At 41.7% G+C, this 24,631-nt stretch overlaps 1 protein-coding gene across 1 annotated transcript; it reads right to left on the bottom strand.

The window, feature by feature from the left end:
- Nucleotides 1–1,083: 1,083 nt before the first annotated feature.
- CHIC1 (cysteine rich hydrophobic domain 1) lies at nucleotides 1,084–21,545 on the bottom strand. Its single transcript, XM_074551729.1, has 6 exons — nucleotides 21,324–21,545; nucleotides 15,023–15,077; nucleotides 7,599–7,754; nucleotides 5,992–6,048; nucleotides 5,612–5,671; nucleotides 1,084–4,892 (listed from the first exon to the last, which is right to left on the bottom strand). Exons 1-6 carry the CDS (start codon nucleotides 21,491–21,493, stop codon nucleotides 4,842–4,844), a joined length of 549 nt encoding a protein of 182 aa, XP_074407830.1. The 5' UTR covers nucleotides 21,494–21,545; the 3' UTR covers nucleotides 1,084–4,841.
- Between the last annotated feature and the right edge of the window lie 3,086 nt (nucleotides 21,546–24,631).

The raw sequence follows: 24,631 nt of genomic DNA, 5'->3' as shown, positions 1-24,631 counted from the left end.
ATTGTTCCTGGTCACTCCTATTCAAGGAAAATTCAAATAAATGCAAACAGGATGAACAGAAACAGAACTCTGCTTTTGAGAGGAGGCTAACATTTAATTTGGTCTAAGAAATGAAGGGTTGAAGTCTCTCCAAGCTTCACTAAAAAAAATAAACTCAGCTAGAACAGTTGAAGTGATGACAGACACAGCATTATAAATACACAGGCACAGACAGCACAGCAAGCTGCTCCACCAACAGGTCTGAGACTGGGGCCAAATCCCAAATATCCTCAGCACAGGCCTTTGGGCTCAGTCTGGGCAATTACATCTCCTAAAGCCCCCAGGGATGAACTCCTGACTCAGCCCCTCATCCTCCCTTTGGCTGAACACCCCAGAAACATTCCCAGCCAGCATCCCGGATCAGCTCCATGCTCCAGCAGCCCTGGCTTTGCCCAGAACCACTTCCAACACAAACACTGCACGTGCCCCTTTCAGGAATGCAATGTGTGCTTTCCCCTCAGGGATGAGCCAAAGGCTTTGGTTTGCAGTGCTGCTGTCACAGCTCCAAAGGCAGGCTGCTCACACACACACACACACAAAGGGCTGCTGTGCTGGGCACAAACCCCTCTGGGAGCCAGGGTTTGTTCACCCTCACAGAGTCCCTGCTCAGGCTGGGTCAGAAAACCTCTGCAGGGACAGATTCCTTTCTCCCTGACCAGGGAGGGTCTGTGAGCCCACCAAAAAATAATGGAATTGTTAACGCTGGCAAAGACTTTGGAGATCACCCTGATCACCACTAAACCACGTCCTCCAGGGCCACATCCACATTTTCCAACACTTGCAGGGATGGGGACTCCACCACTGTCCTGGCAGGAAGGTGGAGCACCAGGAATATCAGATTGATGATCATTTTGCAGTTCTCATCTTTGGAAATCCCTCTTGTGCTTTCCAAGCCTTGTTTGAATGAGCCCAGGCCCTGGCCTGGCTGTGTCAGGTGTGTCTCATTTACACACAGCCCAGCACTGCTGCTATCCCACTAAAACACCTCTACAGGGAAAGACACAGAAAATTTCAGGGGTTTTTTCCATAAACACATTGCACTACTCAAGGTTTTCATCTTTGAATTTAATTAAAGAAAAATGTCTCAAAGTGATGAAGCATGTCTGACTTCCAGCTTCTTTCAATGGCACAAGCCAGTGCAGTAAATTACAGAAAGCAAGCTCAGTTAGAATTTTATTTTCATTTAAAATAAAAAATAGAGAGAAAACTCTCCAGACGTGAGGTCCTGTTAAAAAAGTGGCTGTTCACTTGTAAACAGAATAAAAGTGTTAAGAACACAGTTTCATACAGCTTAAACAAAACCACTTTTCAGAAGCAATACAAGTATGTTACAACACTGTAAGAACACCAAAAGCAGAAAACAAAAGAATGGCAGAAGAATCACATAACATTGCTTACTAAAGTGATAAATAATTGATGGTGAATGTTAATAGCTTGACATTTTTATTGCTCCAATGGTAGTGTGTTGACAAGAAAATGTAGTAAACTGTCAGTGGGACAATAATAAACATCATTTATGGTTTTGCATATGGACTTTTGTACCTATCAAGAAGAGCATAGGAACTTTTTTTTTTGTATTTATCAAAACCACACTAGATTTAATAAATTGTTTTTTCTCTGTTTAAAAGTCACCCATTTACAACCTAACCCACACTACCTAGACTTGGGTGTGCATGTTTGAACACTTGTGTGTTCCACCTCTGGGAAAACACCTTTGGCCAGGTGGGGAATCACTGAGGAGCAGCTTTGATGCTCTGCCAGAGTTCTGCACTCCTTCAGTACTCTCCAGATCCTAAACTTCCTAGATACAAACCCAAAGATTTCCTGGATAAAATCTAGGAACAAAATTAGTGTCAACATGTTGATGTGAAGAAATAAACACTGATTTGGTAGACAGTAGCTGCTTTTAGAAATCTGCTGCAAACTCCCACTCCTGAGAGGGACCAGTGAATTCCCTTTTCTCCTTCTCTGCACAATGGTGTTGGAACCAGCCAAGGCACTTTCTTCACCACTTCCACTCACCCAGCTGACTTTAATCTGTTACATTGCTACAAATTCTGGCAGATACCCTCCATGAACACTGCCCCAACTCATGCTGATCATTTACTGTCAAAAATGAGATTTCCAGTCCTGGGAGACAGAATTACCTGTGATGTTTTGATATTAAAGGCCAGGCCAAGCAAAAAGAACCTGTGTAGAGTTCACAGCAGTACTGCCAACTGCCCTCACCTTCCAGTGAGCTGTCAATCCTGTGTCTTTTACATGCAAATATAATACTGCTGCTGGTTCTGCATTTTAATGCAAATTTATCTACTCATTAAAACATGGAGCTTACTGTAAATGACAGGTTTGGCTCTGGTTCTTTATGTTATGGCCACATAATTAAATGTCAATTAAAACACAAAGACGAGACCCATTCATGGTTTGAAGACTGCACAAGTAATAATTAAGGACAAATTAAAATGTATAGGATTTATGTACTTAAAATGTAAACTTTACAAATGAATATCATGTGCTTAAGTGTCCAAGGCCAGTTTGGATGGAGCTCTGAGCAACCTGGGCTGGTGGAAGGAGGGGTGGAATGAGAGGAGCTTTGGGGTCCCTTCCACCCAACCCATTTGTGGTTCCATGGAAGTGCCTGTTCTCCCCTTTGGGCAAGGACAGGGAGAAAACAGAGTTGCATGAAGGAGAAAATCAGAACCTGCTGAGATTTCTTGAGTGTTTTGCACAACAAAGTTCTGGCAGAACAATAAGAAACTTCCATTGTTCTGTTAATTACTCCAGAAACTCATTTGTCAGTGAAACCCAAAAAAAGAACTGAGTGTGCCATTTCAGTTTTGGTTTACTCTGCCTTTTCTGCCATTATTTTCTCTGCTTCCAGTTAACACTCATCCCCAGAAAACAGAAATAAATTGGAGACAACGCTTTGCTTGGTTCTGCAATGGAAATCTCAGTTGCAGGTGCAGCTAATGATAATTTCAAACAACACAGGAGGTTTTTATTCATGTTACAAATGCAATTACACATTTAGTTGTCACCAACCTACCAGTCAAACAAAGGTTGCTGCATGAAATGTGCAGATTTCAAACTGAACCATCAGTCTGGGACAGGAAAGAGCACAAACTTCCCTTTGAGTAACAACTTGCATAAAACTGGCCTTCTGTAAACACTGTGTATTCACAAGGAATCTGACCTACTACAGGATGCAATGGTCTGACAAATACTGTACTTTAATAGCATATTGCAAACTGGAGAGATGCAAATACATTCAGAGGAAACCCCAAGTCACCCTGAAACTAAAAAGCAACTTGGGATGATGTTGCAGGGAGTCAAGATGCTGCAAAGAAATGCCTGGACACTGATAATGAAATCCACCACAACTTGCAGATGCTCAGTTATCTGCTGGGCTTTGTTATTTCTAGTTAGGAAAGGCAAAGAACTTGCAACAATTTCCATTTGCTTTCTTTTATCAAGTGCTCTTGCTTAGATCAGCCATTAGAGGAAGTTTTTCTACAGTGACTTCCCTTCCTGAGATCAGGCAAACAGGGAAGAATCCAAAATAATACAGAATTCCACAAGGCTCTCCTGGCTCCCCAGACAGTGCCTGACTGCCAAAACACATTCAGGAGCTCTTTCAACTGCTGCACTTGCTCCCCTCAGCATGTCTGGAATCTCCACTTTGACTGAGATAAAACCTCTTTCCACTGGAAGGGACTTCATGTCACTGAACTGTGAAAATGCTGAAGTGCAGCCACCCCAGTAACAAAGGTGCTGCTTCAGCTTGGATTTGGCTGTTTCTGATTTTTCTCTTCTGGAACGAAGATCTCTGATTTGAGGCTAATTTCTCCTGACTTCAAAACAAAATAGAACTTAACATCCATAGATAGTCCTCACTTCAAAAGAGACTTTAGGGTATTTTAACAACAGCTGCCATCTACCCCACAAATGCAGCTTTTGCAGAGGTGACGATTTCAGCTTTGCATTTCAGGTGCTGCAAACACCAGCTGAAATACTTTTCAAAATAAAGACAGAAATGCTATGCATTTTTCATCCATTTACTAAACAAAGTGCAACTGAGCCCTACACATCTGACATATGTACAAACCCTTTATGGCTTTCCCATAAAAGCAGTGTGGGTGGGGCTGTACAATCCCAGGGGAACGAGCACATGGAACAGATGCTGGGGATGTTGGCAATAGAATAAGAGCTATAATACATTCTGTAAACCTTGGCATACCACACTTTACATTATGCAAAGAGTCAATATTTACAAATCCATAGTGGGTAAACTAAAGAACCCCCTAAATGGAAATGATGATTTTGCAAAGTGCAGGACAAAACCAGTGCTGTTGATTGCAAGTCCTATGCAAGCAGGTTCTACTAAAATCATTACTACTGGAGTTTACCTGGACATTCCTACTGAGGGTTTCTAGGATTGCAACACTTAGGATGAAATATAGGATGACACAGCTTTAGGATGCACATTGGAGGACAGCAAAGAGAGAAATTAATAAGGCAGCATGCTCAGAACAAGTTTAAGCAGCACTGATGTTAAGATCCCTAGTGGCAACTCTATCAGTTATTGGTAATGTTAAAAATTCAGAGTGCAACATAGAAGCCTCGTTTAACATAAAAAAATGTGCAAATTGTTCTCTTCTTAACAAAAGAAAGTAACAGCAAGGAAGATTTCTACTGAAGAACATTTTTAAGTCACAGCAAAGTAGACCATCTTCTTTCCAAAATCATCTACAAGGCACTAAGGGTAGAAAATGACAGGTAACATGAAAGACCAATGCTGTTCCTCAGTCAGGTCGAAATATGGGGTATTTTGGTAAGAACTCTATTAATATTACCTGTTGAAGAAGGGAAAAAGACAAGAACAGAAGACAGTAACCAAAAAGTTCAAAGCTTCAGCACAATTTGCATGAACATTTGCTAATTCATAAGACTAAATATATCTGAGATAGGCAGTGAGGAGGGAATGTTCCCCAGGGTAACAAAGCAGAGACTGCAGTCTTTCTGAAATAGAGGGATTTTGGAGCTTGGCTTTTTTTGGGGTGGATCTCTTTCCCTAAAGCCTTCACAATCTTCACATGTTAAAGGGGATAGGGGAGTGGTAGAACCACAGAAATGCTTGAAATTCTGCTTTTCTACAAGGTCTGTCTTGTTTAAAACCACGTGAAATTTAAATACCCCACCAAAACAAACCAAAAACAAAAACACAAAAGAAAAGGTCCAACCAAAAAAAACCACATTACTATAAAGATGTAATACTTCTGCAAAATTATTTGAATCAAAGGTGAATTCTTTGAATTATTTGAATCAAAGGTGGATTATTTGAATCCAGTTGTGAACACCACTGGAAAAGGAGGATATGTGTTAGGAGCTATGGACTGGTGCTGGTTGGGAATCACCCCAATGCACAAAGTCCCAGTGGGTCTCCCTCATTCCAAATTCCAGACAAACTGTACATTTGGCTGGGAGATCTTTCTGCACAGGGTCACTAAGTGAAGGATTTTCTTTATCAAATCATAGTGCTGTTGAATAGCAATAAATAACAAGCAATACTCACATATTCCATCATATTGCTAGTTTCACATTTCCTTTTACTCAGCTTCCAGTGCAAACCAAGCTAAGGAAATCATTAACAAAGGATTAACACAGCCTTGTTTGGATGGGTAATGCAACGAGCATTAGCAATACTGAATTATTAGCATCTATTATTAGCAGTACTGAATTATTAGGATCTATTATCTATTTATTAGGATTTATATATTTACAGTATAAAGTAATTATACTGTAAATATATCAAGAATTATATAATATATATACATAAAGAATTTCTTTTATATGACTAAAGAATTTATATTAATATATAAATAAAGAATTATGACAAGATTGTAACATCCTTCATTGCTAATATTCTTAAAGCTGAAAAAACTCTTTTCTTACCTTATGATATAGTCTGTTATTTTCCCATTCTAATAACTTCTGAATTGATCTTCTAGTCTAGAAAGGAAGTCAGAAGTGGATCAGAAATGGTTCAGCAGCTGCTCTCATCCAGCAGGGTCTCACTGCTGCATTTCTGGCTAAGGTGAATTTATAGTAAGTTAAGTTTTAGAAAAGTAAAACAAGCCAAAGTAGAAATACATGGAAAACTTATCACTTCACTCCCACTCCCCTTTTTTCAAAAAAGGAAAACACTCCTGGGTTTTTTGTTAACTTGGAATCACTGGAAAAATTTCTAAGATCAAGTGCAACTTAGGCCTGTGGCTTTTCCAGAATTCATTTGGTTAGTAAGAGATCCTTTTGAATTTGGTGGTTTTACCTCCCACAGCCAACAGAACAGAGTCTCCTGGCCAAATCCTGCACTCACTGCAGGTGTTCTGCTGCAAACACACATTTCCATACATTTAATTTCCAGATTTTGCTAAGGCAGTTGTGATCTGGATCTTGAAAAGAAACCTCACCACCAAACTCCAGCTCACAACAAATTATTTTCAACTCTTGGCTACCAAATGTGTCCTTCATGTCCTGCTCTTTCCACGACTGTGGAGAGGAGAATTTCTCAAGTCCCAGTGATTCTGAAGGTCACACAAAGGCAGCTGGGATGATCCTGCATGGTATACATTTAATTTTAATCCTGCATGGTTGTTATCACCCTCACACCCCTATGGAAGTGCCATCATTTTCCCTACCTGGTGCATATTCTCTGCAGCCTTGAGAATTTCATATAATTAACGGGCATTTATGTAGATTTGCACTGGTACAGGGATATTAAAAATGGCTTTAAAACTGCAAATACTCCTTTTGTACCTCTCAGGCATAAACCTCTGCAATAATTAACTTTATAAAAGCAGTTAAAATGAACTAAAACAAGTCCTGTAACTTTTTAGTGATGCAGCTTCAGTGATGAGCACTTCAATAAGTTGCCACATTAATGCATTTCCAATATTTACTGCTGTGATAAATCAATTCTAAACACAAACCACTGAGGCCATTGACTAAAGTGCTTTCCAAAATTGTTACTTTGGACCTGATTACAGGAGTGGTCAACTCTGTTAGGGGGGAAGTCTAGAAAATAAATTTGTTCTTGTTCCTAACAGAAACAGAACAGTAAAATACAGCAAATAAAGCACAGCTCAGAAATGTTATGGTGCCTATTGCATACAAAAAAGTGATTTTTAAATTTGAAAAATATTTATTTGGGGGGTGGAGGGAGCGAAGATGGGGATGTGAAGAGGAGAAGTGATTTTTCAGTCTCATTCTGCCACTCTCTGATGGTCATGAAGGTTCAGTTCTACACTCAATTCTCAGACCTTGAGAAATCCTGGAAATGTAGAGTATCATATATTCCATCCTGTTTGAACTGACAGGAGATCAGCTATTCTTAAAACTGTTCATTTGGTGTAATTTCATTTTTTTTTTCTATTTTCTAAGACAGAAACCAAAATAACCTTTTAAATGTGGGTTTTAAAATGGGGAAGACATTATGAAAAGTTATTGAACCCAACCAATCATTCAAAAATCCCTAGAATGTGATGAAAGATGGAACTCACTCTTTTGTTAAGACAGACCACAGGCCAGAGGCTGCAGCCCAGGGTGCAGCAGCAGCACAGGCAGCCACAGAGCAGCCACTTGACATTGACAGGGAGGTTCTTCCTCAGGCAGGCGTTCACTCGGCTGATGCTGGTCTTGAATTCCTCAGGGGCCACCTGCAACAGAGGGCTCAGCTTCAGGGAGAGCAGCACAGGTGAATTTTCTCACAAATTGCCTCTACAGGTTCCAATGAAAAGGAAATGACACAATCTTCTAAAGCACTGGTCACCCAGTGAGCATGAGAAGTCGTTTTCCTGCCACAAGTTCATTTCTGGTGTGTGCACTGCACAAACCTGAGTTCAAAAGCCAAACATCTTTTAGATGAGCAGCTCATCTGTATTTAATGCAGCAGTAATTAATAAATGGGCCTGAAAACACAATAGGCCCAGACAAAAAAATCAGAACTGGGCAGTACATGCACTGGCTGCACTGAGCAAAAGCACAGAAGAATGACAGATGTCTGCTTTCCAAGGGAGTGTGGGAGCACTGGAGCAAAAACAGAAAGGGAGAAGATTGTCCAGATTAGTGTCACACCAACCTAAGCCTGCTCTGGGCCTGGGTGAAGGCTCTGTCCACAAATCCCTTCCTGAAGTGGCCCAAAATGAAGCCACAGCTTCCCTTGTGGCTGCTTCCTAAAACAGGGAAGCCTAGGGAGGAATGCACTGGATTGTATTTGAGGCAGAGCAATGCACCTTGTACAGGGTTAGGAATAAAACCTGCTTACTGAAAACTAGGTATAAAATACTAATACCTAATCCTAGGTACACTTATATAAAATACTAGGTATAAAATACTAATACCTAATCCTAGGTACACTTATACCTAATACTAGGTATAAAATACTAATACCTAATCCTAGGTACACTTATATAAAATACTAGGTATAAAATACTAATACCTAATTCTAGTTACACTTATATAAAATACTAGGTATAAAATACTAATACCTAATCCTAGGTACACTTATATAAAATACTAATACCTAATACTAGGTACACTTATAGAAAATACTAGGTATAAAATACTAATACCTAATACTAGGTACACTTATACCTAATACTAGGTATAAAATACTAATACCTAATACTAGGTACACTTATATAAAATACTAGGTATAAAATACTAATACCTAATCCTAGGTACACTTATACCTAATACTAGGTATAAAATACTAATACCTAATCCTAGGTACACTTATACCTAATACTAGGTATAAAATACTAATACCTAATCCTAGGTACACTTATATAAAATACTAATTTTATACCTAGTATTAGGTATAAGTACATACCAATACAGGTATAAAATTCTAATTCCTGAATTTCCAAAAGTTTTTGAAATTCAGGAATAAGTATTTTATACCTGTGTTGCCACTGCAGAGTCACAGTGGAATTACACATTTTGTATCAGAAAGAAGCTATTTTTTTCAATAACTGCATTTTTCACCTACACTTTTCTGCAATAACTCACATTTCTCACCCCAAATCCCTCATCTCCCTACAGAACCCAAGTCACTCCATCTGACAAGCAAACATGGATTTGAGGCAGTGACTCCAAGATCACACTCTTGACTCTAATGCTGTCCAGCATTCAAATACACAAAGCAGAATAAACCAGGAGCAATGAGACCTGAGCAGGCAGGCACAACCCAGCACAATTCAAATCCCATTTTTCCTACCTCCCTGCTCATCTGCCTCTGCAAACAAGGGCAGCAACACCAACAAAAGTTCATTTCATGACAAAGATCCTTTTCAGCAGGGGCAAAGCCACAGGGCAGGAAATGGAGAGGAGCTGATGCTGCTGCTCTGCCTTTTGAGCTCAATTCTTTCAAGCATTGCAGGGAAGGGAGTAAATAAATACAACATCTGTTTCCTGGCCATTCAGAGTCAGGGGGCAGCTGGCCTTGCACACCAGCCAGGCCTACAGTTAAAAACATGAGAACTTCATTTGGGATTATTTTACAGCAGGAATTAATAAATACATAGAAAGTAATTATTTTGTCCCCCTCCCACATTAAATACACTGTTCTGTTTTACATCTACAAATGGAGCAACTAAAAAGTTGCAGTTTAGGGGAAAAAAATAAAAGAGAATGGTCAAAGAAACCCCCTGAGATCCTTTGTACTGCAAAGAAAAAAATCCCATTGTAATGTGGCAAAGTATCCTGTACTTGCATGTCCTGGAACAAAGTTTTATGGATTTCTTTGCCAGTGCCAGATCTTGTACTGGGATATAACAAATACCAGATGCACAAGAGCAAAACCATTTCATCTTCAACGTGGGAGAGTGTTTTGTAGGAAAGAACATCTGGGCTGGTGGTTTGCAGTAACCTCAGGCAGCTGCTGCAGTCACTGCCTCAAAGTAAACTGAGATTCCTCCATTAATTGGCATTCTCAACTCCTAAGGAAGTTTCTATGGGCCTCATATTTAGGTATCTACAAATGGCACTTCCTGTGATAGATCTTTTAGAATTTTATATTCTGTTGATGTGAAATATAAAAATAAGTAGTTTTTTTTTTTTTTCCTAGAACCCATTCATACTTTTGTAATGAGACTTCCTAAGAAAAGAGAAGGTTTCCTTTTCCTTCAGACACAAAGTTTACTGGAGCTTGACAACAACACAGCTCCAAATGCAGCTGAACAAACTTGCCCAAGACAATGGAATGGCTCAGCCCAGAATTTAGTTTAATAAGAAAAACCCTTATCAGTGGTAACATCCAACATAAAGAGAACTCAACCAGATTCTCAGATCACAGCTGGCAGAAAAATTTGGGAGCTAAGAAGAAAGCCCATGGAGATTCCCTATTCCCTATAATTTTTAGGGACTCACTGTTCACATTTTCAGATGAAAGTTGAAGTACTTTCATTCCTGCAGAGCAAATGGCTAAACCAGAAATCACTAAGCACCATAAAATTCCCATTTCAGGAGTTTTGGTCTGATTTTACCTTAATATAGCATTATGAAAGCAGCACTACCTGCTAACTCACCAAATATTTTCATGTAAAGGTGAATCACTTGGCTACAATATAAGATGAAATTATTTCAGTTGCCTTTGACTAACCCCAACTGTTGGATTGTTTCTGCCTTTAGGAAATGGAATCACAACAAATATTTCTGTCACTAATGGCACATCTGGAACTAAAGGAACTGGACAGCAAGATAAGCCTCATGTTGTGATAAACAGAAGAAATCACATTTCTGTTGCTCAGTTTACAGCTCAGTGCCAGTTAAGCATTGTTACACACTGATGAAGAAGAAAATACCTGTAAATAACTGTTCTAACCTAATAATGAAATGGAATCCAAATGAAAGTCAGCACAGAACTGTTGATTTTCTGCCACAATTTGAACTCTTGCCTTCTTGCAGGTACAGCTGTTGAAAGGTGTCTGTGAAGGGGCTGATGTATTTCAAACAAACAGAATTAACAGCTCCTCCTGCACAAACACAGCTCCCTACGACAGCTCAGTTTTGAGGAATTCTGGAAATCTCTTGGAGAGTTTGTGTCTGGCTCTTGAAAAGAATGAGATAAACACTTTGCACCTTGGGAAGGGACATCAGCTCCTTTTAGGAGGGAAAAAAACAAAAAAAAAAACATAAAAGGAAAGGAGGGGGTGTCATAATATTTTACAACAGGATGCAGAGGATCTCCAAACACAGGAAGGGAGGCAGCAAGGCCCAGCAGGCCTGATCTTCCTCCTTCAATCATCATCAGCAGCAGCCCTATCAATCACACAGCACAATGCCCAGCTCAGTTTATGGCTCCCCCTGCCCTGCCCTGCACACTCCTCTCTGGGCAGGACCCTTTTGTTTCAAGATCAGAGCAGGAAATTCCACTTTTCCCCTTCAGGATCACTGCCTCCATCACCACCTGGTCACCTGGAGCAGTGGGTGCTATTGTGCTCCATACCACAGAGAATATTTTGGTAAAAGCTTTTTAAGAGAATTAATAATCCTGCAAACCTGTAGCACACAGAATTTAAATTTAACCAGCATTCCAATTTAGGCCAAGGTCCAATTACATTATTAGAAGTTAAATATTGCCTCTGTATAAAATGTAGTCAAATCTTTTCTTATAATGTTCCTCTGAAAAGAAGCCTGGCTTGGGATTTACAAACCAGGTGAGTTTGTGTCTCATCCTGCAAGACAAATATTAATCCAGCTGAATGAGCCACACCAAACATCTGATGTACCTGGGATTTTCCTTTCCTTTATTATTTTATTGTCTGTGCTTTACCCTCAAATGTACACATTCACCTCTCCCAAGGAAAGCAACAAATGAAGTCTCAATTAAACATTGCAGATGTAATTACAGGCATGTGGCTCTAGGCTATCCTACAGCAGGCTCTGGAAAAACTGGGAGATGGGAAAATGGGGGAATGAGGGAGATTCCAGATTGCAGAAAAACAAAAATCTTCAGAAAATCAGAAGGTTTGTTGCCATCATGATGTGGATGGGCTGAGGGCAGGAAGCTTAAGGAAATTACTGACACAAGAATGTGGCAGAAATCCCAAAAGTTTGTGCTTCTGGGAGAAAGGTGTAGCTACAGAGTTTTCTCTAATTAGGATTCTCACCCTGCTTTAAACACCTGCATCTTTTCCACCTGTATTTATTCCAAAGAAAACCAGCACCACTGAGAACTCCATCAAGCCCAGCTAAAGGCTTCATCTCTTACACTCCATTAGCAGATGGGATTTATTATTAATATCAATCCACAAAGCCATTGAACTTAATGTTACACAGGCAATATGAATAAACTATGGCATTGTCTTAGAGGAGCTGAGGACCAATGCAAGTTCAGAGTAAACATTTTAATCCAAATTTGTAAATATTAACAGTCACTGTTATTCATAAATTTTGATTTCATAAAAAGCAAAAAAATTACATTTTAACCACAAAGAATGTTAATATAGGGTCTCAGTTGAGTATGACACTGATTGTCATTATTGTAATTATTTAAGAGGGTATTTGAAGAAAAACTTACTGAAAAAATGACTGAATTTTCATTTTCAATAGAGATTAAGATGATTGACTGCCTCAACCAGAGGAGGAAGCAGATTCTTTATTTCTTGCAATAACACAAACTGAAAGACCCATAACTGTGGTTTTTAATGTCTTTCATGGCAGTGGTGGCAGGCAGGAAGAGAAATGTGTTTACTATCCTGTTAGATTGTAACAGGAATCCCCTGACAAAAGGGGATTCATTTCCCTGCTCAGAAAGCCCCTCAAATCCACAAGATAACAGAATACCAAGATTCTCAGCAGAGGAGCATCCCCACACACAGCAAATCCCTGCCCATGCCACTCCTGCAGCACTGATTTCACCCAGGACAAGAAGGGGAAATGCCAACAGAAGAATTTCCTCTTTTCTGGCTTTGCTAAATTAAGTCCAAGCACTCAAGTGAACTTTAAATTAAGCTTTTGTTCACTGTCTATTTAACAACAGGAGGACAGTCAAGTGGAAAAATGTGACAGCCACTGATGCTGGCATTAAAAAGTGTAGACAATATATTTTAGAGACAGAAAGAGATGAAATTATATCATTAAATTTCGTTTTAATGCTTCTTGCCTGGCATTTTCCACAGGCTTATTTATAATAAACTACAACTTGAGCAAAAGAACATCAAAATTGTTTTTTTCCAAAATGTATTGTGGCTGTTCAGTGATCAGAAAAGAGCAAGCCTCAGACAAGGTGGTGAAATGTAAGTGCTGTCAGCAGCCCTCACACTGGGATCAGCAGGATTTGTCTTTCTGAGCTCAGTGAGATCCATCAAGCCCCAGGCTGATGTTCAGCACCCAAAACTCCAAGCAGAATGTGCTGTTCAGGGGTGCTGCTGGCTGGGTGTGGGATCTCAGGATCTGAGTCCTGAGGTGCTGAGCCACCGAGAGCACCCTTGGGGGGCCCAGGAGTCCTGGAATGTTCCAGAAGTGTCTGGTGGCTGGACTTTGATCCTACACAGGAGACGACACCTGTATGAGGATAGGAGGGTTTCACCGGGGTGAATGGTGAAGGGATTAGTTAGTTAGAGAGTGAAACACAGGGTTTAGGATTTCTGTACAGGGGGGTTTAGAGAAGTAAGATGGAGGAATTGGGGCGTGTCCTGTCCTTCTTCTTCTTCTTCTTCTCCTCCATCTTCTTTGGTGATGGTGGCATTTTTGGATTGGTCATTACTAAAAGTGCACCCAGCAATAAGAATAAATGGTATTGGGGAAAAATGATAAATATTGTACACGTAACCATGGGTATAAAGATAGGTGACTGTCCGGAGGGCAGCACAGTGTGCTCATGGCTGGCTGCTGAGCAGAGCTCTGTCGGGCCGAGAGAAAATCTTTTAGATAAACAATTAATAAACATAAAAACCGAAAGAAGAACTGAAGCCTCTTCTCGTCCTTCGATACGCGGGCTGCCCCAAGGCCACTCCGGGCCTTTCCAGGCCCTTCAAACAGCAGAGAAAACCCGACAGCTGGGCAGCCTCAGCACAAGGCTTTCATTGCCCAGCTGGGTCTGGCAGCAGCAGGAGCAGCCACTCAGCTGCATTTGGTGCTTGTTGGGATGACTCAACCTCTGCAAGGGGCTGCAGAGGGAGTGCAGCTCTATGGGATGACATGAGACAAAGTAGAAAGAGCCAAATAAAAGTTTTTTTTCTTCCCAAATTCTGGAAAAGATACACGAGGGGGATAGAAATCAAAGTAAAAACAAAGCACTAGAGAGTGAAACAGCAGGAAGGAAAAAAATTCTGGAGAGAAAGTACTAAGCAATTAAAAGATTTAAAAAATATAATTACAAAAATAATTTAAAATTAACTAAGAATTTAGCTAAGATTGAATTAATAGCTACAAATTACTGTTTCTTACACTTGCATTAAGTAAGATGACAGGACTCCAGAGAAAGCAAGAGACTTGTCACCACTAATTTTCAGAACTAAATGGTAATTGTGAAAATGTACTAAAAACCTCCTTAATTTGTAGATTTAACACTATGTTTTGTTCTGTAAAGCTTCAGCTAAAACAGATTCACTTCCAGAGCTTTGTCTAAACAAACCCAAGGCTTGTCAGGCATACTCAAAAGAGAGGTCTAGTGTTTGTAGAGATTTAATTCACAAACTCCAGGTACTCCAAAAGCAAGGTGAAGTGAGTGCTGCTTTCAGGTCTGCATGGAAACACTGGGATCCATGGGGAGCTTTGCTGTGTTTGGAATGTCAATAATGGTAACAATCACTGCAAATCCTCCTTGTTTGCAGCTGCACTGGGACTGGGCAGTGAGCAGCTGGGTCACACAGGCCACAGGGAACATTTCTGAGTGGGTTCATGCTCAGGGATCCAACCCAGAAAGCACTGGATGCACTGGCTCCTCCCATTGAAAAGAACAGTTTAATCTCACACTTACCTTCCCTGTCAGAACAGAAGGAAATTCTGTATCAAACTTGTTGCTCAAGCCAAACCTTGAAAACAAAAGAGACAAACAAAATATATTCCACCTAACTTACTTTGTTTCCCTTCATAAAAAAATGTAATAAGAGTTTTTACTTTAAAAAGAAGCCACTGTTCATGTTTTTTGCCCTTACAGTTGCATTATTTCACGGGCTTTGATCTCAGTTAACAAAGGTCTCTGTACATTCAGCCATTTCAGACACAAACACAGCTCTCCTTACTTCAGTACCTCCAGAATGCAAAAGTCCTGTTCCAACTGGATGGCAGCAGGTTTCAATCTTTGATTTCTGTAAAAAAAAACCCTCCAGCTATGAGATCCCAGGTTCAACAACCCTTTGACTTTCTTACACATGCAGTTGTTCCACATGCAACAGATGGAGTTTGTTTAAGGAACCCATTCATCATCATCTTAGAAATTTATAACTATGTGGTTTTAAAAGCTTCCTTTGGGCTGAGTTAAGGTACCTCATAAGAGCCTACACAAAGGAGACTTTTACAACAACTGTGAAATTCAAGAAAATGAAGTTTTGGGTACCACTGTGACTACTTTTAATTGAAGTGTTTTGGGGTTTGAGCAAAAGGTTTTCCTTATAACCAGTGAAAGCTTCAGGGAGCTGGATTTGGCTTGTAAACCTTTTACCACTTATTCCAAAACTCCTGAACCTTTAAAATTCAGTAATTTAACAAAATACAGCAGCAGCTGGCCCTCAGCTACAATCTGTATGTTTGATGAAAGTTAAATATATTGTACATCCAATCAGCTCTGCTAAGCTATCTCCTGAGTGTATGTGTTCAAAAAAACCAAAATACCTGAAAGAATCACTGCCAAAAAGAAGAGCACAAATACATTTGGAGTTATTGAAGAAACAAACTTTGCTTTGAGTCAATCTGACACCTGCCATACTCCAAACTGGTCCCCAACAATACCAGAATTGCTGAAATATCACAGACTTGTGGGATGGTTTGGGTTGGAAGGACCTTAAAGGTCCCAAAGCTCCCTGGACATCAGTGCCCATCATCAGATCTCACACACACACAGTCCTGTGCACTCTGTAATAGCCCAGATACACAAAATTGAGAATGGAAATTCCTCCCAGGTAACAAAAAATCAAATCAACCTTAAAGAAGAGAGAGGCAGAACAGAAGAATTTGTGCTGGCTCTAGAAATCCAGTGAGTGAAATGTTTGCCAACAACACTGGTGAAGTTCAATCCAGTCCTTAGATGAATAATTTAAGTTAGAGCCTCTTGTAAAGAGCAGTATTTGTGTAAAACATTACAAAAAGCCCCAAACAGTAAAACCAGTATGATTTTAGGCAAGCACAAAGGTTACTAACATAGCACATTTCCATTCTCTGTACTTTGGTAAGTCAGCCTCCACATTTTGTACCTTTTCAAGCTGAAATCTTCCAGGTTTTGTAATGTTATATATTTAGTTTTAAGGAAGCTTGGAGAGCAATGAAGTAGTCTTTCCAGTTAAAAAAAAAAAAGACTAAAATTATAAAGCACATTCCCAAGCTTGCTTTGAGGAACCCAGACTTTTCTGTGCATCAGCAATGGAACAACCTGGAATGATCACAAAGCAGGAGCAATCAGACAACACAATAAAAAACTACTGGAAAATTCAAGAATTATTTACTCTACCCATCTAATGGAGCAATTCCACTAAACCAGCCAAAGGTCCATCTTGTCCTCAACACTGATTCTTACAGTGACCAGGAGGAGTTTAGGAAACAGCAAAAGAAATGAAAAAAAAAGAGCAAAGATGTCCCAGCTGCTCCTCAGAACCCTCCTCTGACCTTCAACAATCCAGAGTTCAAACACTTCCTAAGCCACAGGTACTGGCTTTTATCTCACTGATCAAATATGCTCATGAAAATTCCCCCTGCATCCCAATTTCTATAAAGAACAAGTTAAATGAGTGCTTTCTGATTAATAAATCTGATTAGGAATGCAAGATCACAATGTGTTTTGGGTTAAATTTCAAAGCTGATGTTGGGGCACATACCAAAACCCCCAAATAACTCATTTTTATTAGTTGCCAAAACACTTCCTTCAGCTGCAGCACATCCAGGAAACCTGAGTTAAGAATGGCATCACTCCCACTGACACCTGTGAGTAGCTAAAGAATATAACTTTATGTTTTAATTATACTTTTAAACACTTTATTTACTCAGAATCACTGATGGCCTTTAGTAGAGTTTTACTAAAATATCTCTGGAAGTTTTACAGACTATTCTGTGATTATTTACTACAGGGCTTAGAAATATTAAACTCCTCTTAGATGGGGCAGAGGGGTGACCTAACAAGCAAATAAAATAAAAAGGTTGAAGCAGGATGTTATACAGTTGTACAGCTTTACAACTGTGTAACTGTTGTGAAAGTACTGAAGTGCATAACTGTTGTGAAAGGCAACTTTGTGAAAGTATTGAAGTGTTATTAGAACCTTCCATGTAAAGAAGTTAAAATCTAAAGTATTGATCAAGAGGTAATTAACTTAATTAGACTTCCTACAAGAGACTGGTGATCTAGCATGAGCAAGAAACGAAATCTTTGAAATCTGTGAAATCTTCTAAAATTCGGAATATTTAAAAATGACAATAACATCAATTCCAGTAGCTGTCCCTGAAGTCACTCAGAGCAGCAGCTGGTGGTGATTTATTTCTGGGCCAGTTCTGTGACTCCTCAGTGCAAGCTGCCCAAAGTGTAACATTTAGCAATTCAGATCAGTCACCCACGTTCTCTGCTGCACTTTCCTCACTGCATGACAAGCACGTCCCAGAGCCAGGCACTGTTTCCTGGAGGCTGCAGCACAACCAGGATGACCTCACTTGCCACTCCTGGCCCTCCTTCCCTGTTCTCATGGATGGCACCAGGCAAATCCCATCACCTCATTTCCCCCATCTGCAGAGAGCTGAGAACACAACTTGTCCCAGGGAGCTATAATAAGAGAAATGCATCAATCCCTCAGTAAAAGCTGAAATGAACATCTTGAACCACCAGTTGCAAACCTCACCTGCAACAGGTACACAAGAAAATGTTTATTAGTTTACAAAGCAGGAGCTCGGGTTTTCTGTCCCCAGAACTGAAACAGGAAGAGTTTGGAAATAGTTTCTTACATTTAGAAGAGAAATATTTCAAGGTGCTTTGCCTTTTTATTTTAAAGCTCACCTCATTCTCAGCTCTCCCACTCCTGTATTTATAGATAGTAATCAGCCTTTCTGGACTGCACAAGTTCAACCTGTTCAGGGAAGTTCTCCAACCCCCTGTGAGCAGAGCTCCCTTCCCCACACCCAATCCAGGTTATGTTCAACCTCTCTGCAGAGTGGAGCTCACACACTGCTCTTTGGGAGCTCTCAGCTGAGCTCTGGCCAACATTAGAGGGCAGAGATGACAATCCTCAAGGGCCCTGAGCTGAAATCTCCTTGGACATTTAAGTTCAGAACATTTTCCTGTGGAGCCAACAGAACTATCCAAGAATCCTTACCCACAGAGGATGTTTTGGAAAATGAAATTTTTGGTAATGAGTGGAAGGCTGAGGTCATTTGCTGTTTTAAATACATGGAAGGTGGAACAATACCAGATAATACTCAAATGTTATCTCAACTGGCTCTTCCCTCTCTTCCCCAGCTGATGAAAATAAACTTTTCACAAACTGTGGGTCCCTGGGGAACTCCTACAGAAAACAGGATACAACACCAAAAGTTAACTTCCACCCAGACCAGGAGGTTTGCAGACTTCAGCAGCAAGCTGGATACTAATGGCAAAAATATGTTTAATTGCTATTTCATTACCTCATTACCATCCATCCAAATGGACTTAATGATATGGAAAAATTATAGCAGATAAATAGAACCCTACAGGCAAGTTCCAGTGTGCTTACTGCTCTGTTTTTGGAAGTTATTGCCTTTGCTTTGCTAGGCATGACTCAGTCCTCACTACAAATGTCTGTGCAGATCCTTGGATACACCAAGCAGCCACACTGACTGTGGCAGAAAGCAGACAGGGTGTTAGAACTCATCAAAAGGGAATTGCAGAAGAAAAGGACCTAGTAATTTATCTGTGCTAAAATTCAAAAGCTTTCAAAACCAATAAATATGACAGAATTTTTTCAAAGAATCCTGGACAAGATGAACACTTGATTTTGCCAACCATTTCTACACACATCCTCTCTAACTAAAACAAAACAAATACACATTACATGGTCATTCTTACCACACACAGGGGTAGAATGGCTAGCAAAAGTAAAGTGGGAAAAGCAAGATCCTGCCAAATACCCTCAGAAAACTCTTGGAATTTTTATTTAGTACTGCTGGATACTGCAGAGTAGTTACTGTCAGAGCAAGCAGCTCACTGACAAGGTCATAAGAATAAAGAGTCTCTTGCAGGAATCTAAGAGTGTTTGAATCTACCAACTTGGGAGCTTTGTAAGAGAACTGGACATGAAAAGCTGCAGCAGATCACCCTGGAATTTGAGAACCATCCCTTCTCTATACACCAAAAGTATTCAAGAAGGTGTCAGCTGAGGAACAGGAGACATCTGAAACAAAAATCCAAGGGAAACAATGGCTTTGTAAAGATAACTGGTTTTCTTTTTTTTAATAATGTCTGACCTGCCAGGACAGATATTTTCATTAGCAAACAACCCCAGGTTTTCCTGGATGACGTCTCTCCCTTCAGTAACTGGAGCAGGCTGATTTCAAAAGCAGCAGCCTCTGTGTGATCAAAAAGTGACAGAGTTCCAACACAAACTCCTTGGGAAGCAAACCAGTTCCCATTTAACAGGAGGGTGGGATTATGTACTCCAGTGCCCAGGGTTTACTTGCATTGTATTGGTAACATCCAAGAACTGTTTTCATCAGTATAAGGAGATTTTAAAATACAGCATGAGCTGATAAAAGCTGCCTCCTACCATGCAGGTAGGTCCTGTTACAGGAAGAAAACTGAGAGGGGTGGGAGAAAGGGAAAATAAGTTGGATGGGAACAAGGGCACACAGCTAAGGATTTCCACTTCACTGACAAGAGTGCTTTTTGTGATGCAGACATCCCTAGTTCTTGGAGATGCTCCTGCCCATCCCAAAAAGATGCTGGAGCCAAAAAGGACCTGTAAGTAACATCACCAACACACAAAAAGCATCACAGAAAGCAAAGCAGATGAGTGTGTAATGCTTTTTTCCAGTTCAGCACTTCAAATCAGGTAGCTCCTAAGATGGGTACTTGGTATTCTGAGCATCTTTGCCTGTGTTCCACCTCTCCTTTAGTGAGGCCAGCAGCTCTTTGGGGTGAGGACACAAAGAAATTCCATCTGCACGAGCAAATGCACTGCGGTGCAGCAGAGCAACTCCCCACTGGCACCAGCTCAAGGCAACCCTGAGGACACAGATCCAGCCCCTCTCGCCCAGCATGGCAGAGCCTTCCCCAGCCAGAGCTTTTGCTGCAGGGCCTTACAGCACTCTGCACCTATTTACTGAGAGAAACGGGAATTTTATGCAATCCAAACACAAGCTCGGTGGGTCTCTGCAATACATAAATTGCAATACCTCCCTCCCTGCCGTGAAAATTAACATGACAACCAACAACTTGTTAAGGATGCACTTGCTTCTATTTAATTCTTCAGCTTGCTGGAGCAGGAATACTAAGAAAATCCCTACGAGTAAGCATTACATATAAGGAAACACAGCTTGCTCGTCTTCTGTTCAACTGTTTAAATGAGCAGCAAACATTCTGGCTCACGCTGTGTTCCAGTGATAAAAACACTCAATCTAAACCAAACTCTCAACTAAGTTCGGGGCAGATAAAGTAGAGCACGGGCAGGAGCCTCCTCTGCAGTGCAGTGTGGGGGCTCCCTGGCTCAGCTGTGGCACGCAAGGGTCACAGCGAAATGGTCTGAACAGGCTGTTCGTCCTCGCATCGCGTGGACTTTGCTTTTTATCTCACAAATTGTTTGGATAAAGAGGAGCAAGCAGGGAGGGCTGCCAGGGCTGCGCTGCAGCCTCTGCACCGACAGCCAACTCCGGCTGTTCATTCACGGCTGCCTGGGGGTTTCCTCGAGCTACCGGAAAATGCCCACGTTCACCAAGTTCCCCTCACAGACGGGACAGGGGCGCAGGGCTGCGGCTCTCGGCCCCGCGGGGCGGGAGCCTGGGGCCGACAGGGCCGGGGCACGGAGCTGCCGCTGCCCTCACCCCTCCCGGCGCTCCCGCCCGGCTCCACCGCCCCGCCACACCGGCCCCTCACGCTGCCCCCGCTCCTTCCTTACACGGTGATGTGCCCGGCGCCCCGTACCGCTACGGGATCGGGCGCGTCGCGGGGCCGGGGCAGCTCCTGGCTCCGCACCACGGGCTCGGGCTCATCCTGCTCCTCCTCGTCCTCCTCCTCCAGCTCGTAGATCGTGTCGAAGTCCGCCATATTGGGCAGCAGGACGCTCATCGCCGGCCCTCCCGCCGCGCCTGCGCAGCGCGCGCCGGGGGCGGGGCCGCGCTCGGCCACGGCGGCGGGAGGGCGGCGCGCATGCGCAGCGCGGCCCCGCGGGAGCGGTGAGGGGAGCGTGCCGCGGACCGTATCGGGCCGCACGGTGCCAGGCTGCCTGCGTCGCCCCCTGTGCGAGCTCCAGGGGCGGTGGGGAGCGGCTTGTGGCCGGAGGCGGCCGCTCCGGTGCGCGCCCCTCGCCGCTCCCGGGCGGCGGGTAACGAGCCGGCACGGGGAGCTGCTGAGAGGAGTTAGCGTTGGTGGTTACAGCGAAGGCGGAATAACCTCATTGAACTCTTAACTTGTGTTCATAGACTCGCTCTAAGCCTTTCGCGCACACGGATGCGGAATATCTCTACTATCGTTAGTAGAGTTTGTAACTGCCCCCACCTCCCTTCCCTTCCCGCCGCCCCCGCCTCAGGTGCGCGCCTGCCCCTTCCCGCCCCTCAGGTGCGCGAGCGGCTCCTCAGGGGAGTTTTAATTTGGTGCTTATGTGGAAGCCGGGAAAAAACCTCACTGGATTTTCATTTTTTCCAAAAAAAAACCCCACAAAAAACTCAAATCACCCCTGAACTTCGGCGTACAAGGTGCCTGAATATCTGTACTGTTATTACCGCATTTATCACTCGTCCGCGCGCCTCCCTCAGGTGCGCTCGCGCCCTTTCCCGCCCCTCAGGTGCTTGAGGGGCGGCTCCTGAGGGAAGGCGGGGGCAGCTGCTGATCCTCCTTTATTTGAACCTCTTTTCCAGGGGTGTTTCTGTGACGGTTTTAATAAAAACAGCCAGGTAGCGCTTTCCGCTCTCTCCCTCCTGTTTTTGGCCGCTGTGTCGCTCCCCGGGGCGCCTGAGGTGAAGATGAGGGAGGGCGGGGGTTGTGGAGTTTTCCCGGAGTTTTGGGGTTTGTTGGTGGGTTTGAAATGTGAGTTACGTGCAGCGTGATGGGGTGGTGAGAGGGGAAGAAAATCCACATAGGAACAGCAAAACTAGGGGAAAAAAAAATCTCTTAGAATACTTCAGGGGAATGCCCCCATCAGCACACAGGTGTAAGCTATTGTTGAGGTAATAAACACTTAATTACTCACCTACTGCAAATGGAAAATAATTTAAAAACCATTGGTGTTTGTCATTGCAATAGAAGAATGAAAAACGGAATTATGAGGGGGGTTGGTTCTTCTTAGTGTTAACGTAGCTCCTATGAAGTGTTGGCTCTGGTGTGTGTACAAATCAGAATTCCTGACCTGCAGCTACTCTAAGGAATGAGCTCACCTCCTCCTGCATGAGGTAAAAATGGGTCTGTATCCCTGTCTGTCGTTTCCAGGAAACTACTTCCCTCATGAATCATCTTTATTGTTTTTCAGGAGTTTCTAGACTGCAGAAAAAATGCAGATGACTCGACAGTGAAAATTTTTGTTGTCTCCAAAAGTAACATTTTATGAGCTACAGTTTTATCACTGCTGTGTGCTCTTACTTCAGCACATTATCCATCTTATGTGGAGCTGCAGGTAAATCATATTCTAAGCTAGAGAAAAAAAAAGAGAGATAAATTGTTATAAAACAAAATTTTGTTCTCCTATTTTTGTCAAAATACCTTTTTCTTATTTAGTGTTGAACGTTGCAGTAAATTGCAGGGAAGGTAAGTAATTGACCAAATACTGAAAATGCATCTGTTTAGAAAGATGATAGAAACAGAGAAAATTGTTCTGTACTTAAGGATCTGATATTTTTTTTCTGCTGATCTTCATCTTTATATAGATTCATACCAATGAAAATAAAGTGTTGAAACAACTGAAATAAAGTTATATATAGGGGTATTAATAAGATACTGGTCTTTATTATTTTTCTGTCAGTTAAATTCTGGATGTTTGCCTTAACTGGTGTGGAAACCAAAAAGGTGAGTGTTGTAACTGAGAGCACTGGAGGAAATGATAGTTCTGATGCTGTGCATTTACATTGTGGGCTTTAATTTCCAGTTGAGGTTGTTTTGGTAGATGGCTGCTCTGCTGACCTGTCTGTAGGAAAGGCCATCCAACCACACAATGGGCTGGCTGAAAGGGGACTGACTTAAAGCCATGGGCAGGGACACCTTCCACTCTCCAGGCCCTCCAAGCCCTGTCCAGCCTGGCTTTGGACACACCAAGGCTTGCATGTGTTCAGTGTTTTTCCAATAAAATTGTCTTGAAATTTTCACAAGGATGGAGGAAGAGCAAAGGACAAGCAGAATGTGTGCTGGAAAGTGAAATAAATCCCATGGACTTGTCTGCAAGGGTGTTCAGCTGTCACATTCAGTGTGACAGTGGTGACACTCAGGTGTTAGGGCAAGGTGTGGCAAACAGGAACACATTCAGCACAGTCTTGTGTTTAATTGAAAAACCTCCATTTAATGCAAGCTGGGTTTTGATTTAATAACCCAATGTTACAGACATTTCAATGGACCTTGTGCCAGAAGGACACAGGTGATGTGGCACTAAGCTCCAAAGCAGGTGGTACAATGACTTGCTGAATTGAGTGTAAAATGAAGTATCACTGTGTGGCCTCTTTATAATGAGGCTCTGAGGTGTTAACAAACCAAGAAAAAAGTGTTTTTAATTGGAAAAGGTACTTTGCTATAGCAGCTTCATATTTAACAACTTGTGCTTTTAAATAATAGATTGAAGTCAAAGTTCAGCTGAAGTTGCAGTAGTTTTTTTTTATGTGTGTGTTCTCTCCCCTAGGAACAATGACCATCAACTATTTTAGAAAAACCACCTTTTGTGTCCCATGTCTGTATTTAAAGAATGTCTGTTTAGTATTGGGTTTGAGAAGTGAATACTACAGGGCATTTTTTCAGCATGACTTACAAACTTTATGGCTTCAAAGGAAGAAATAGAAGCTTCATTTTCAGTGCTTCCTTAGGATGCTGTTTATTTGATGAAACTATTATGCCATAAAAGCAGAAAGATTTGTGAAGGATGATGGTCTCTGGCAATGTTTATCCACACAAATCACTTCTTTTCTTGGAATCAGAAGTGTTCTTACATAGAGCATGAAACACAAAGAGCAGAAATCCAGGAGTTAAACCAAAGCACAGTGTTAAATAAAGGCACTGTTGGGAGCACATGGA

The sequence above is a fragment of the Zonotrichia albicollis genome, chromosome 14, assembly GCF_047830755.1.
Source record: "Zonotrichia albicollis isolate bZonAlb1 chromosome 14, bZonAlb1.hap1, whole genome shotgun sequence".
Lineage (NCBI taxonomy): Eukaryota > Metazoa > Chordata > Aves > Passeriformes > Passerellidae > Zonotrichia > Zonotrichia albicollis.
The sequence above is the reverse complement of the archived record's forward strand: the minus strand, read 5'-3'. Positions and strand labels throughout refer to the sequence as shown.

What these genes read in the sequence shown, in the direction of transcription:
- CHIC1 (XM_074551729.1), bottom strand. Translation starts at nt 21,493, where the DNA reads ATGAGCGTCCTGCTGCCCAATATGGCGGACTTCGACACGATCTACGAG. An exon ending in CTTCTGTTCTGACAGGGAAG is followed by an intron (nt 7,755 to 15,022) that starts GTAAGTGTGAGA and finishes CCTCTGTTGCAG; the next exon opens with GTGGCCCCTGAGGAATTCAA. An exon ending in TGGTCTGTCTTAACAAAAGA is followed by an intron (nt 6,049 to 7,598) that starts GTGAGTTCCATC and finishes CTTCCTTTCTAG; the next exon opens with ACTAGAAGATCAATTCAGAA.